The 16,381-nt window shown below is 43.5% G+C and overlaps 2 protein-coding genes across 4 annotated transcripts in view; one reads left to right on the top strand and one right to left on the bottom strand.

The window, feature by feature from the left end:
- The window catches only part of ACO2 (aconitase 2), a 29,888-nt gene extending 26,553 nt beyond the window's left edge, over positions 1–3,335 (bottom strand). Inside the window, exon 1 of one of the 2 annotated variants that reach the window (XM_084809974.1) lies at positions 3,242–3,335. Coding sequence is in view for 1 of the 2 variants with exons in the window: in XM_084809973.1 (XP_084666099.1) it covers positions 2,089–2,124 (36 nt within the window). In the remaining variant the exon portion in view is untranslated. Of the gene's footprint in view, positions 1–2,088; positions 2,153–3,241 lie in introns of those variants that run through there. The other variant, XM_084809973.1, reaches the window with a different exon arrangement.
- Positions 3,336–3,686: 351 nt separating this feature from the next.
- PHF5A (PHD finger protein 5A) lies at positions 3,687–14,342 on the top strand. Of its 2 annotated transcripts, none has more exons than XM_084809976.1 (4): positions 3,687–3,779; positions 6,211–6,234; positions 8,007–8,173; positions 12,525–14,342. In XM_084809976.1, exons 1-4 carry the CDS (start codon positions 3,728–3,730, stop codon positions 12,612–12,614), a joined length of 333 nt encoding a protein of 110 aa, XP_084666102.1. In that variant the 5' UTR covers positions 3,687–3,727; the 3' UTR covers positions 12,615–14,342. The 2 variants fall into 2 exon arrangements, with proteins under 2 accessions (XP_084666102.1, XP_084666101.1); XM_084809975.1 differs by having other exon boundaries at positions 3,687–3,827; positions 12,525–13,036.
- Positions 14,343–16,381: the final 2,039 nt, after the last annotated feature.

Below are 16,381 nucleotides of genomic sequence, written 5' to 3'. Positions count from 1 at the left end.
CATAAGGTTCCTCAGCTCCTGCTCACTTTCAGCCATCAAAGTGGTATCATCTGCATATCTGAGATTGTTGATGTTTCTTCCAGCAATTTTAACTCCAGCCTTGGATTCACCAAGCCCAGCACGTCGCATGATGTGTTCTGCATACAGGTTGAATAGGTAGGGTGACAGTATACAACCCTGCAGTACTCCTTTCCCAATCTTAAACCAGTCTGTTGTTCCGTGGTCTGTCTTACCGTTGCTACTTGGTCGTTATACAGATTCCTCAGGAGGCAGACAGGATGACTTGGTATCCCCATACCACCAAGAACTTGCCACAATTTGTTAAGATCCACACAGCCAAAGGCTTTAGAATAGTCAATAGAACAGAAATAGATGTTTTTCTGAAACTCCCTGGCTTTCTCCGTTATCCAGAGGATACTGGCAATTTGGTCTCTAGTTCCTCTGCCTTTTCTAAACCCAGCTTGTACATCTGGCAATTCTTGTTCCATGAATTGCTGGAGTCTACCTTGCAAGATCCTGAGCATTATCTTACTGGCATATGAAATAAGTGCCACTGTTTGATAGTTTGAACATTCTTTGATGCTTCCCTTTTTTGGTATGGGGATATAGGTTGATTTTTTCCAATCTGTTGGCCATTCTTGTGTTTTCCAAATTTGCTGGCATATGGCATGCATCGCCTTGACAGCATCATCTTGCAAGATTTTAAACAGTTCAGCTGGGATTTTGTCATCTCCTGCTGCCTTGTTATTAGCAACGCTTCTTAAGGCTCATTCAACCTCACTCTTCAGGCTGTCTGGCTCTAGCTCACTGACCACACCATCAAATCTATCCCCGATATTATTATCCTTCCTATACAGATCTTCCGTATATTCTATTGGCAGGTGACACCTAGATGCCTCCTGCCAATATCAATGACATCTGAAAGTCACTACACTGCATGCGAAATATTTCCTTTTGTTCCAGTGCCATTTGTCTCAAGTCTTACAAGAAGAAAAAACCTTTAAGGACTTAATCCAGCTGGGAAATCTGTGCTTCAGAGTAACATACCTGACTGGTAGTTGCTAAAAAAAACAACAGCTAATAAGAAATCCTTACAAGACACCCTCATGTGCTACAACCAGGCCTGAAAAAGAAAGTACAACTCTTGAGGAAATCCTTCTTTTACAGCATAGTCTCATCACTTTGACTCAGAAGTAAACCCCCCCACCCCCCAATGCCACTGGAACTCCCAGGTAAGTATGTACAGGATTGCAGCCTTAAGCATGCTAAATTATACCTACACAAAAATAATGTGTCTCTCAGAATTTGTGCTATAAAATTTGGAAATGAATTTGAATGTGAACCACATTGATAGGTCCAATGTAGAAAAGTGTAATTGTTAGACCATCTATTGTGTGTAGAATTTCAGGTCATGTAGTGTAAAGAGCCATCATTAAATACTGTTGCATACATAAAGATACAATGAATATTTAATAGTACAGGGAGAAAAATCACAAGTAAAAGTAACAAAGCAATCTGATATAAAAAGCTTTAGTTCAAGAGCACATGTATACCATAAGTATCAGAACTGAATAATAGCTGGAAAAAAGGGATCCCTGCACAGAACCAACTGAACAGGACAGGAATCAAGAACACCCGACCTAATTACTTCAGTGCCACAGTACAAGAAAGAAAAGGCAGCGTCGGATCAGATGCAATCCAGTCTGAAGTGCCTTCCTGTCGAGCTCTCCCACAGTGACCCCCACTGCTGCGAGCGGCAGTGCAGACCCCCAGTCACCTTGCCCTCACCTTGGCAGTGAGACAACGTCCCAGCTCCTGAGGGAGCACGCAACCTTCACTAGCATGTGTTGGCATGACATGCCAGAGCTTCCTACCCTGCTTCCGACCCTACTCGCTCCTTGATTCCAGAGAACCACAGCCAGCGCCAGCATGAGGGACACATTGACCTACAGCTGGAATGGCAGCACTGGGATCCAAGATCAGGAAGGCGCGCGCACAGGCCTCAACCCCCCTCGCCAACTGCGTGAGCCGCGCTCAGTTTCTACCCCCTGTTCTACTGGCAACCGATTCTACGACCGCTGTGCTTACCTGTAACCGACTGACTAGGACACAGTACGGCGCCATTTCGTTCACTGACAAAGATGAAGTCGCCAAGCGATAACGTCACGCACAGCTTTTAAAGGACGTGCGCCACAGGCGGGGCCTATGCAACGCCCATCAAGTCTCCTTTTTGAGAACGGGGAGAGATCGTCTCCTTGGCACAGACACGTGGAGGTAGAGAGCTGCCGGAGGCGCGGCTTCTGAACGGGAAGACGGGCTTCCCCAGCTCTATGGTGTGCTAACTTTAGCGCACAGCGATCGGAAAACTAGAATAACCCATCTCCTTGTCTGGATAGGGAACTTCTGGGTTTATATTGAAAGCCATTCCCCCCCCCCCCCCCGCTCCTCTTTCGTTAGAGACAGAAGGGAGAATTGGCCGTACACATCGAAGGAAAAACCCAAGAAAATTAGTGTAGTTATGGCTGGGCAGCAGCAATACGTCCACGAAAAAAGTAGCAACTGAGTAAAGACAGGAGATCATTTTTTTTAACTCGAGTTATTCTACGTTAAAATGTAATGTAGGCTGTAATCCTATCCACAATTACCTGGAAGCAAGTCCCATAGAACTAAATGGGGTTTACTTCTCAGCAGACACGCAAAAAAAAAAATAAAAATAAAATAAAGCCCTTCTACTGCCGGTACCTTTGCAAATGCAGCCTGTTATGCCTACACTGCTGGTGGGGGAGAGGTACTGCTGAGAGAAAATGGCTGTTTCCAAATGGGTAACGTGTTAGTCTGTAGCAGCAAAAACAACGCCGTGGCACTTACAGCGTTAACTTATCCTTCTCTGCTCAGGAGTAAGTCCCATTGAGTTCAATGGAGCTTACTCCCAGATAAGTGGGTATACGATCACAGCCTTAAAGACTAACAAGTGTAATTACAACAACCCTGCAATGTAGTCCACTGTCAATCCTGCAGGCTAGAGGTAGGGCTAATGCTGGTTTGGCTTCCCAGCCGCAAATCAGCTCCAGATAAAACACCGCGTAGGTTTCAAGAAATGTCAGTCTCCTTAAATTGCTCTCTTGGACCGTCTCTCAGCCCAAATCCACGGATCAGTGGCATGCAGAGGCCCCGTAATCGTTTGCGTACAGACGAGCTGCGCTTTCTAATGTTTAAAGACCCCAAGAATTAAATTTCTCACAAGAAATAAGAGCGGCTTCTGTTCGGACACGCTAATGTCCAATCACAGCAACGCTACCATCGCCCATTTCTAGGGGCAGCTCCCATTTCCGTCCACAGCAGAGGAGGAGACTCTTCGGACAACGGCAGTTGAGCCTTGTGTATGAGTCTAATTATTAAATCTATGCAACCTGTTTTATCTTCTTTAATATCTACGACTCCAGTGACGACAGTTGGGGCGGGCGGAGTCTGTCGGGTCCTGGAAGCGAGATATACTACGTAGTAACCGCTCAGACCCCCCCCCCCACGCTTTGTAAAGATATTTTAAGGCCTTGTCTCGGAATAAGAGGTAACACGTTATTTTTTTACGAGCCGTTGGGCCGTGGTAACCCAGCGTGGCAACGCGGGAGGGAAGATCGGTTTGGGTGGAGGACCTAAAAGGGAGAAGGGTTCAAGGGTGAAAGGTCAGTAACGACAACGGCGCGAAGCGAGGCGAGGCGTTTGGGGGATGGCCAAGCATCATCCCGATTTGATCTTCTGTCGTAAGCAGGCCGGAGTAGGTGAGGACCCCGCTCCCCCACCCACCCATTCCGGGGTGCATGTGCTGGGTGGGTTGATATTGGAAGCGGGTGATGGGAGGAAGGGGGAGGCCAAAACCTTCGGGGATTTTCTCTTGAAGACGACCCGGGGGTGCGGGGAGAAATACAAACTGTGTGGTGTGGAGAAAGAGGGTTGTATCCAATGTTACTCCTACTTAGAGTAGACCCTTTAAAATGAATGAGATTTAAGTTCGACTAACATTGGATGCAACCCAACGAGCGCGTTTCTTTCCCTACTTTCTCTAAAAGTTGGAGCCAGCCAATGAAATTGGTTGGTAGTAGATTCAGAACTGACAAAGCGGTGTAGTTAGGGAACTTTAGACACTGGCCTTAATTGTCTTTCGGTGGGGGGAGGCGCATCTCTTTAGATGCTAATGTGTATTATTTCACTTAGAGCACAATCTAAGAGCATGTTTAGACGGGGGGGGGGGAGTCCTACAACTCCCAGCATTCCCCAGCCAGCCATTCTAGCCTGGGGAATGCTGGGAGTTGGAGGACTTTTTTTTCTGTCTAAACATGCATAGGATTGTGCTCTTAGTTCAACAAGTTCACTTCCATGATGATTTGGAAGCACTTCTCACTCTGCCGAGTGGGACCCCAGAACATTGTCCCCAAATTTCTGCCCAGATGGCACCACCACTGATAAGCAATGGTGGTTCTTCACACAATGCATAACTCTTATGGAATTCACTGCTGCAATATGTGGTTATGGCCACTGGCTTAGATGGCTTTACAAGGGTCTTTAAACTCAGAGAGGATTGGTCTGTCAGCTCCTATTAGCCATGATTGCTAAATGGAACTTCTGTGTTCAGTGACTGAATATCCTTTGCTTGGGGATGTACAGTAGGAGAGGGCTGTTTCTTTCATGCCCTTATAAGCCTCCTAGAGGCATCTGGCTGGCCAGTTGTTGGACTAGATGGGTTCTTGGTCTGATCCAGCAGAATTCTTCTAATAGGGATTAGGTTTGTCCATATGCTTTGAGTAAGCTAGCTGTCCATTAATGGTCTTCCTTTCCTCAAGTTGTCCTTATTTTAAAGAATGACAATTTGTTGTACACAGTTGGAACTCGGAAGTATATAATAGATTTCTCCTCCTTGTCAAATGCTGCTCAACACAATGCAGCCAATCTTACAGTTGTCGTAAGCAGGCCTAGGTGGAAAACAAAACAAAAACCACATTGATGTGTTGTTGGTGCAGATAAATGAAAGCATTCAGATACAGTTATACAGTATTAGAATAGGATTTGTATGCATAACTAAAAGTAGCAGGGAAAGTTATCTCCCAGACACTGTGGGGAGCGTCTTGCAACCAAATATATAGTACTGCTTATAATGGATGAAATGGCACGCTTAAGTACAAGTATATGCTTTGACCATTCTAGATATTCACATTTAACTTGTCAGGGTGTGCCAATATGTGAGACTTCTCTCACATGCAGCATACATCCTCCCTCCCCTTTAAAAAAAAAATGATCTTGTGGTTCACTGCTATTTTTCCACTGCTGTGGGAGAATGAACTTCCTTGGCTATTAGATTTGCTGGTGTATCAGGGTTTGGGTAGCTGCTGAAATAGCAAGGATTTAAAAAAAAAAATCTTACTGGCTACAGAGCCTCCTACCATATCACTTTTGGCCTCCTGCCCGCTCCTTTATGATCAGTAGTTGTATTGTAGGTTTGCATGACTCTCCGTCACTGCCAACCTGTGACGTACATGGAACATAGGTTTGCTATTGTATTTTGATCATAATAATGTTTTCTCTGTCTTGACTCCTAAATGAGTATTAAGTTCTTAATTAATGTTGCTTTGAAAATGACAAGCTCTGATCTTAGCAAATACACATTTGGCAGGAAAGGGAAAGATAATGTTACTTTAGAGTGCTGTTTGCTCTGGGTTTAGTCCTACCAACATTCACAAAGTATGCCTAAGGTTGCAGTTCTAACCATACGTACATGGAAACAAGGCCAACTGTTTAGAATGAAATGGAAAATTAAAGACAACTTCTTAAAACTTACGTTTGGTGACTGGTGCCATATGGCCTAGCTGCCAGTGCACCCTAAACCACCTAATCTACCTACCTGCCTCCTTCTTGCTGTTTGAAATCAATTGGATTCACTTCTGATTAAACATAGTTAGGGGTAGGATATAAGGAATTGTCTGATCTATTTCTGGAATATCAAAGTCAAGCTTTTATTTAATATTTATCTTTTAATTCTGCTTTGCCTTTGAAAGCCATTATTTTCTCTGTCTCAGCACCCGCCCACCCCCGCCCCCGGAATATGGGGATACTACTGAAGGATCATAAGGATTATTGGAATAATATACATAAGTTCTTTGAACAATCATAATTTCCATATATATGTGAATTATTATTTTTCTCCTTTATCTATTGCAGCTATTGGACGATTGTGTGAAAAATGTGAGTATAGCTTCTTACATTAGCTATGACTTCTGTGATTAGCAGGTCAAGATCTTCCAGTGATCATTTAAAATTCAGGCCCAGCAAAGCCTTTTTTCTAAAATGAGAATAATCTCCTGGGTATAGTGTGGTTAATTACAGTAACTTAAAAATCTAAACACAGAAGGTTCTTCTCAAGTTTGATTAACTGCTTTGAAAAGAGATAGGACTGGTGCCCACAACTGACATACCTAATAAATTTTCTTGTGTTTAAGATTAAAATTCTGTCCTCACATTCAGTGCAGTCCTATACATGGCTCTCAGGTATAAGTCCCACTATGTTCACTGGGGCTTACTTCTAGGCAAGTGAATATAGGATTGCAGCCTGAAAGAAACTTGCCATAAACTTGAGAAGCTCCATATTTTCCTCTGAATCAGTGGATTTTGCTGACCAGATGATGATGACAAATTTGTCTTAAATTCATAAAGTCATAGGGCGCGTTCACACAATCGTGCGGGGAGGGTGGGTAGCAGAACCACGCTGCGGGGAGGGGTAAGGGAACCATGACAGGTTTGCCCCACATACAACTGTGGAACCATGCAGGGCAGTGTGGTTCCTGCGTCTTTCTCGCGCTGCTGCAGCTGCGTATCCCAGCAGCCACCATGGTGGGAATTGGGTCGCATTGGCTGCTCCAGCCGTTGCTATGCGACAGTGACCATAGAGATTGCCCATGTCAGCTAAAGCTTTGCTGGAAGTTCTGGATGCTCTAGGTGGCCGTGCCTATGGTCGCCAGCATGTATCCACCGAGCAGCCAGATTTATCTATATATTGCCCGACAGATAACATGGTAAGCCACCATGGGGCCCCTTATCCCCACTGGAGGGGGCGGGTAATGGGAGTGAGTAATTTCAGCCCAGAGAAAGCCAGGAAAAGGTGGTACATTTGTGGGCTCCCCCAGGGCCAATTGCTTCTAGCCCTATAAAGAAAAAGAGAATTTCTTTTCTTCTCCTAGAAACTAGAAATCTAGCCGTACTGGTAAGAACTACAAGAGGGAGAATTGTAGTGTTTTCCAGGAAAATATCTTGAGTACACAGGGAACATGTTTAACTACCAAAGAGGCAGTGTAAGAAGCAGTGCTCTATAAAGAGCATGTTAAACAGGTCCTTAGTAGGAGTAATGATTAGATGGATCAGGGCACTGGTAATGAGATACGAAACATTTCATATTTGGGTCATTGGTGTGGATATAGTCCAGACTGGCAGCGCTTGTCCTTGTCACTGGTTGGGTATTTGCTTGTTGACTGTTTTTCCATGCCTTGAGAGCTGTCTACAGTGACTTCCATGATGTGTGTGTAAACATATCCTTTTAGGATTTTTCAAAGCCAAAATAAAAAAAGATAAACATTCTCTTTCAAAAAAAGTGTTGAAGCTTGTATTGGCAAGATACAATTTTGTGCATTTATTATGTGTTATTGATACCCATACAGAGATGGTCTGAAAGTTCTTATAAATTGATCAAAAAGTTCAAAAAACATAGTGTGACTGATAGAGTAGTTCAGTCAAATGCCAGTTGCCTTGGGCTGCAATTTGCACATAACTTAAGCCAGTATAATTACATTTAGGATGAGTGGAAACTCCATCCTAAACACAGTTACTGAGAAACAAATCCCATTGACTCTGCTTTTGAAGCATGTTCTATGGGTAATCTAATGACATATGTCTTTCCTCTCTGGGGGAATGGTATCTTGTTTGTGTCTTTTCTCTCAGCTGAAATCTGCATACTGTGTTTGCAGGTGATGGCAAGTGTGTTATCTGTGACTCTTATGTGCGGCCCTGCACATTGGTGCGTATATGTGATGAGTGCAACTATGGCTCTTACCAAGGGCGCTGCGTGATTTGTGGAGGTCCGGGAGTCTCTGATGCCTATTACTGCAAAGAATGCACCATCCAGGAGAAAGATGTAAGATTGTTACAGGGGTTGCCTTTTACTCCTCTGAAGCAGACAGAACACGCTATTAAAGATTACTGTTGGCTAGTTTGCTGAGTAAACATCTGAAGCTTTGGATACTTGAATTCTGATATCTATTGTATGTGTACCTTCCATCTTCACCAAAGACCTTTCCGTTCATGTTTCTTTCAAAAATACCTTGAAATGAGCATATTTTGAATTTCAGACTCCTACAAGATAACTTAGGGCTGCAATCCCATGGATGGGATTCATTTATGACTTGGATTATACTAGATCAGGAATTCATGTTTATTTATTTAAAATTAGTTTTAGGCTGTCTTTAAGGCCCAGTGTCACAGTTGAATCATTGGTATAGTATTGTAGATCAAATACTAGCTACTGTAATGCAGTTATTATATTTTTTAATAAGAATGTGGGCTGTAGGTCTAAGCAGTGGTATCATATTTTCTCTCTTGCTACTGACCTCCACAGTCCTACAGATCCCTTTCTAATGTTACTTGAATTTAGGATGCCTCACTTCTTGTATAAGGCAGTGTATTAAACTGGCAGCATATAATGTTGCCATCCCATAGGTGTTGTTTTTCCTTAAATTCCTTACAGTCAAAGCAGATTCAGACCATTCAGCAATGAATGATTACATAAAAATGCCTTGCACCAGAAAAGCACAGCTACCTGGAAAGTAAAAAGCAACTTATAGTAGTTGCTATACAGAGATGTGAAGATAACCTGGTTCCTGCCCAGCTGGCGTGTATATTGAGATGAAAATAGAAGAAATGAAAGGGAGTTTTTGGATAGGCTGGAGTTATAAGTATGTTGGAAGGCCTTGGGAAGAAATGTCTTTTAAGAAGGAAATGGCTTTTGGGGGCTGATCAGCATGCATATCCCTCACTTGATGATTTGCAGCTGAACGTGTAATGACTGCCTCCATTTAAAAGTGCTGTGTTTGAGCTGCTAGGAAATGAATTACAGTCGATGGTGTGCTGGATGTTTCATGTGCAAATCAACACATCAGATCATTGCAAATGCTCTAGTTGAGTGTGTGTTGACTGCATGCATGAACTCTTCTCTGCTCAGCTCTAAGCATAAAAGAAGTCATGCGGCTGCTGGGGAATATGAAGAAAGTGGGTCAATGGCCAGTGAGTTATACTGCGGAGCACTGTGGCATCCTAGCTAAGACAGGCTATTATGAAGAAGTTCATCTCCAAATCAGGCAGATGAAAAAAAAACAAGACTATAGAGTATAATCCAGGGTTCCCCAACCTTTTTGGACCTAGGCCTGGCTAGTCAAAAGAGGTTGCGGGCGGGGGGAGAAACAGCAAGATAAAGGGGTGAGCGGGAGAGAAAGAGCAAGGCTAGGGGCTAGGAAGGGAGAGAAAGAAAGCTAGGGATGGAGAAGGGAAGCTTAGAGGCTGGGAGTGGAGAGAGCAAAGGGGAAAGATCTGTGTGCATGGGAGAAGAGTGGGCAGAGCCAGGAAGCAACTCTTGCCTTCTCTTCCTGCCTGCTGAACAGCTGATCAGCTGCAGGTTCAGGAACAGGAAGGAGAATCTGGTGCCCTAAGGTATTTCAAGTTTTTAATTAAAAATAAAAATTTTAAAGGAAAGGTTCGTGGGGGCCGTTGGAGGTCCCCACAGATGCCGTGGCGCCTATGGATGCCATGTTGGGGACTCCTGGTATAATTGGAACTGACTTTAAGGCCAGCTTCTGTCCTCTGTAAGAAATGTGTCAGTGGTACTAGCTTTTCAGTGAACACAAATAATGAAAGTGCCCTCCAGAAAACAGGAATCAGACATTAAAAATCAATTTCAGATTGGGAAGCCATGCACTGATTTCCTGGGGGTGAAGTGTAGTGTGGCGGACATATTGCGTCTTCCGAGAGCACAGGATTGTGAATAGAATCTAGTACCAAAGAAAGGCTCACAAATTTATCAACTATAATAAAATTTAGGATTATTTGCAAGTCGACTCCTCCAGCTGTGCCTGTCCCATCCTCCCCTCCCTCTGTCCTTTCTCTCCCCTATCACAGTTAGTATTGGAACAGTAGATCATACTGACCATGGATCTTTTGCATGCCATCTACTCTGGCATATTCTACAGCAAATGCTCTTGCACCTGTCTAGGCTCTTATAATCCTGCAGCTGCCATGCCAGCAGCAGCCTTTTCCAACTTCAATCATCCTTGTTCTATGACGTTTATACATACACATAAATGTCCAGGTTCCTTTGATAAGACATCTCTCTGTGTGGCAAGGTATGTTAAGCTCTCCCCCCTTGCTTATAACTTATGATTTCTTCTTCTGTATCTTGTCATGTTTTGCCTTATCTCCATCTAGTGGCAAATGTGATGGAAGCCCAAATGCGCTGGCTGGAAATCTTTCTCTCTCTCTCTCCTAAAAAGTAGCCATGCAATCTTTGCCTTCCTTTTAAAAAATGATTTTAATCAGTTCAGCATCTGGAATACCCTAAACCAGTTTTTACTATTTCTGCTGAAAGTAACAAATGATATGAAGGATTTGGTGGTGGGATTGGACCAAGAAATCTGTGGGAAGGTTGTTTCTGGTTTTCCACAAGGAGTGTTCTATACTCTACTCTAGACAGACCACAATCTTCCAGTGCTACCTCCTTCCAAACATTACTTTTATTGGTGGGTGCAATCCTATGGGGATAGGCAGCTGCCTCCAAACTCGGAGGTGACCACCTATCCAATACAGGGCAGGGGAATCGTCCCCTCCGTGCTTCAGCTGCCATGTATTTGCGGCTAGACAGCTGATTTCGGCTGTCTAGCTGTGGGAAGGTGGAGCGGGGGAAGCGGCTGCTGGACGACACATAGGATGTGTCGTACAGGCATTTCTGCCTTCCCTGGAACACCCCATTTTTGCTGCTCTCCACTCCTTTTCTGAGCGCAGGGCCGTTCTGAGCTGCCTGTGAGGCAGTGCAGGGGGAGGGGAGGTCGGTTCCCATGAACCAGCCTATCCTATGGCTGTCTAGCTGCTGACTAAAGGCCATAGGATTGCTCCCTTAAAGTAGTTATCTTTGATATGGACTGCTTTCTCCAAAGGAAAGTAATGACGAAGTTGATATCTCTGTGGTGGTGTTCATTACATCCAGCATTATTTTGCATGCCATTTCTCAGCATGCAATTTGGCTCCTTGAAGAGCTCAGCTCTTGGGGGCAGGGGTGCCTTTAATTTTTAATACATTTTTCTAGCACTTGTGGTGGCTAAGAGAGGTCTTAAAACATGCAGATAGTATTTGCAGAAAGCTCAAGCAGTCCCTCTCCCCAACATCTTTGGGGGTAGGGCTTGCATGGAGTTGAGTTCCTTTGTTTTGTGCTTGGGTTGGACCCAGACTTGGTCATACTTAGAATAGACCCATTAAAATCAACAGGACTTAAGTTAGTGACTTAGGTCTTATTGATTTCAATGGGTCTGCTCCAAATATAACCAAGTCTGGATCCAACCCTCTGCCCCTCTCATTGGGTTCTTGTCCTTTTTCCTCTTCCCTCAATCCCATGCCTGACGTCTTTGTCTTTTACTCTGTGAAAATGCTCCAAATTCAGCAATGCCCCAAACTGCAAGGCCAGACTATTCCAATAAGGTAGTTTTATGCAAGTGTAAACAACTTATTCTGAGTGTAGAATGTGCAGATATCTGGCTGAGAAGCTGAATTGCAGCACTATCCTAAGTTTGTGCACTCAGAAGTAAGTCCCACTGAGTTCAGTGGGGCTTCCTTCTAAGCAAGTGTGTGTATAGGATTGCAGCCTTAGATTCAGAACACTACTGGAGGGCGCAATCCTATGGGGATAGTCAGCAGCCTCCAAACTCGGAGGCGGCCAACTATCTAATGCAGGGCAGGCGGAGCACAGAGGGAATCCTCTCCTCCGTACTCCGGCCGCCCTGCATTTGTGGCTAGACAGCTGGTTTCAGCTTTCTAGCTGAGGTGTGTCAGAGTAGGGGGGAGGCTGGACAGTGCATAGGAAGCATTGTAATGGTGCTTCCACACTCCCCGCCCCCTTTTTTGCCTGCTCCACACTACTCTTACGAGCACAGAGCCAGAGACGAACCGCGCTGCCTATGAGGCGGCAGGGGAGGGGCAGGGAGCACGGTTCCCAAAAACCGAAAAATCCTATCACCTTCTAGACACTGTCTAGTGGCCATAGGATTGTACCCTAATGTCTGTTGGACTTTGAATGGGAAGATGGCATAGCTTTCTATAGCCAGTATGTATATTAGGATAGGATATAGATTAATCAGTCCCCCCATCCCCTATTTGAGCTATGGTGTAACTGGTGTGATAAGCTCATTGGGGTTACCCTTGTTATAACCATATCTCTCATTCCATTTCAGCGAGATGGCTGTCCCAAGATTGTCAACCTGGGCAGCTCAAAAACAGATCTGTTCTACGAGCGAAAGAAATATGGCTTCAAGAAAAGGTGATCCCATCTCTACTGTGGTGCACCTGCTGGAGACAGAAAGGCTTCCTAAAATATCTCGGGAATACAGTCTTACTGGAAAGCAGTTAATTTTGTTTTGTTTTCAGTCCTTATAATTTGTTGGAAAAACTAGTATCTACATCTAAACTTGGAGGTTACTGGTTTTCTTGCCTTTCCTCAGCAGTAGCTAAATGTTACTGAGTGAGGCAAGTATTGTCATTGTATTTGTGCTTCGGAGGAAGGAAGTTAAGATTTCAGTCCCTGTAACTCCCAATCCATAACTTTATATACAAACAAGCTTCATTTATTTTGACCAGTGCCTTTTGCTATGAGTTATGACAGTTCTGTTTTTTCTGAAAGAACAACCAGCTGTTCTATGTCATTGTGGATTATAGATCAATAAAGTTTTATAGTAGTCTTCTAGTGAAAGGTCTCGTCTTTGCTTCTCTCTATACTGTTCTTAGAGATGGTCAAGAAAACAAATAAATATAACCTGATACCTTCCACCCATGGCAACTTTGAAGTCCGTCCACAAGACTGAAAAGCTTTAAAGAACCCTACTGGTGTTGCCTTAACTTGTGTTTGTTGCATCAGTGCAATATGGTTATGCTATAAAACCACCACTGTTGTCTACTGCTGTGAAAGTCTGGCTGCCACTTGAGATTTAACCGCTTTTGTTCCAATGTGGTTATCCACCTGGAACTAGTTCAGCAGCAGGAAAATAACATCTTATTGCTAGTACAGACAAAGGCCCATGAGAAGCAGACTATAAAAAGATGGGTGTTGCCCAGCCTAAATTAATCTTTCCATTCCATAAATGGCAATGCTGTGATCTATGATTACCAGGTTCCAAATCACAGCCAGATGCTGTATACAAGTTGTAGTCCCTGTAGGAAAGTAGTTGGGGTGAAAGAAAAGTGTGGTAATAACATGGACTTTGAAGTACTGAAGCGGCTTCTACCTGATAGAAAGCACCTGTTCACAGAACAAGTCCAGCAAGGGAAGCAGTAAGCTTCCCATGTACTCCTAAACTTGGGCCTCGGCCCTTTTTTCTAGGGTTTTTAAAAAGAGGTAATTCTCAGCTGACCTCATTCACTTCCAAAGCGCACTGAGAGCCAGTTAGGCAAAACATATTCAGGACTGCAGCATAATAACAAATAGCATTGTTTCTCAAACACTGTCTTGGAATGCTCTGTACTTGTTCCAAAAGTTTACTTTGACATTTTGATCCGCAGCACTAGTTGCCCCCAATTTCTGGCCTTACCAAATTTTTTTTTAAGTGTTTAAAATTACTAATAGCATTAGAAGCTTATACTGAGCAAGTGTTGGAGACCAATCTGATCTATGACTCCTTTGGGTTTTGTACTGGAATACAAATACTTGGACTCAAAATAGTGCAGACCATCTCCCACCATGTTCAGTCATGCAGCATGTTAAAATGTAAATTAAAAATACTTTTCCTCCACCTTGTTCCCCTTCAGAGGTCAGGTACCATAGGGAAGGACTGGTAGAAAAGGATTTGAAAGAAGAGAGAGAGGAAAAATGTGAAGTGATGAGAGGATGAAAGCCATGCATATTGCCTCAGTTTAGACCATTGGAGAGGACCATTTGGTAGTAAAAATGACATTCCCATTCACATATGTTGTCTTAATAGTGTGAGTCTGGCGGCAGCTTAGCACAGATATCTTCAATGTGTTATTTGTGTAATTCTTAAGATTCCAATAAAAGTGACAACAAAAAGTGGGCTGTTCAGATAGAAGGGTTTTGTCCTGAATTCCTCACAGTTTTTCATTTTGGGACTGTACAACTTGTGACCTGTCAAGCTGAACACATGTGTGGCAGCCATCCAAGTCTCAATAAACCTGACTTTGATGCCTTCCTGGAACTGTAAAAACCAGGAGTTGTCAGGCCCACAATAGCATGGCTGGTGGGCTGCTTTCAACTTGATGGATTACAAGTTGTGCAGGCCTGCTTTAGCATATTTCCAAGGAAACCAACGTTACCGAGCTGTGGTGTGCAGTACTTTGAAGTTAACAAACCCAGCACTCAGAAGCTTGAGAACTGCTGATGTATAGTTACTAATGACATGGTCTCCTTATTTTTCAGTTGCAAGATTTATAAACCAATACAGCCCCTAAGGAGAATGGTCGTCTTGAACCTACATAATACCCATCCAAAACATAGTGACTCTATTTCAGCCTTGGTTTTTCCTCTGAAAACAGAACTAAAAGCCTACTTGATAGGATTATTTTGTAGGTGAATGTAGTAGATTATATGGTATGGATACTGTGCTCATGTTGCTTCTGCAAAATTAGAGAACATGTTTTTTAAAAAATAGTAATTTAACCATCTCTGTTTCTTAGAAGTCTTCTGCAACCTTTAAACATCCTGGTATATTTTGACACCCAATAATCTACTGCTGGGAAAATGCCAGTCATGATGGTTTGGGTATATGTGGCGAGAGAGAGCTTCTATAGTGTAAGGACCCTTGGGAAATGCACTCCCCAGCAGGGTTCCTGTCCGTGGGGGCTGAACTATCAACTGTAAGAGTCAGAGGGCAGTCTTTTTCCTCGCTACAACAGTATCCCCAAGTGCAGTGTTCTACATTTGCCTAAATAAGTGAATGGCCACAACTGACCTATATGGGAGTGGGGAAATGATGCATGCAAGACACCACTGAGCTGGGGCCAAACTTGTTCCTGTCCCTGGTGATCCCAGCCATAGAGAATGAAGCCCATTTTTACCTGAACAGTTCTATCTCTTCAGGTGCATAGACCCATCTTGAGTTCCCTTTCTGAGACACAGTGGAGTGTAACAGAATATTGGGTACTAGATTTCACAGATGTATAGGCAATCCTTTAGAAAGTATTTCTATTATCAGTCTTACAAGGGTTTTGTGACTCCCAAATGGAAATGGAGAGATAAAAATACTAAACAAACACACTGGTTTGTTGTGTGGGGAGGGGTGGGGGAGAGCTGGGAAACATCAGCCATCTCTTCGTTCGATCATCTTAACTCAGGGTTTGGGAATCTCATGCTCAGGAGCCAAATCCAGCCCTCCTGGGGTCCCAATCTGTCCTGCTGGAATTTCCCAGATGACTTTACCCCTTTCCCCCGGCCCCACCCACTTTTGGTGGCTTCCCAGCTTTTGTATTGTTTTTCCCCATTCTAAAAGTTCGAAATGCCTCTCCTAAAGCTTAGTTACTGGTAGTAAGGGCTTTAAGCTACAATATGCTGGTATTTGGGCCTGCCCTATTTACTTTTGGACCCACCCACCACAGGAATGTGGCCTGTGACAGCTTCTCCGATATTAAATTCGGCGCCCAGGCTGAAAGAGTTTCGGACCCTGTCTTAACTGAAATTATTAATCTTTAGTCATTTCCCACTTTCTTTGGCCTTAAACCAGCCAGTTGACAAAACAGCAGATTTTCAATATATAACTATGTAGAAATGTTTTTGTTGCCATTTTACTCTGAACAACTAACTGGCTGAGGAAGATCTTGCAGCAGGTTCGGACAACCAGAAGTTTGTGTAATGAGATCATCTTTTATCTGTTTTGCATAGGTATTATAAAACACTTTATACGCTAAGTGTTTTGTTTTAATAATTATAACGTAGTTTCCTCAGAGGTTTCCATCATAATTACAAGGGAACAGCCAGATGGAAAATGTTATGTTAAAAATGTGGGCAGTGAATCAAGACATCCCCCGAACAAGTCCCCACTGGAAGGGACTGGTGTTTTGTCAGAGCTGCAATATAGTCTTCTATTGT

Source organism: Heloderma suspectum, chromosome 7 (genome assembly GCF_057233095.1).
Source record: "Heloderma suspectum isolate Gila_16-S chromosome 7, 16-S_ref, whole genome shotgun sequence".
NCBI lineage: Eukaryota > Metazoa > Chordata > Lepidosauria > Squamata > Helodermatidae > Heloderma > Heloderma suspectum.
Note: the sequence above shows the minus strand (reverse complement) of the source record. Positions and strands in the feature narration are given on the sequence as shown.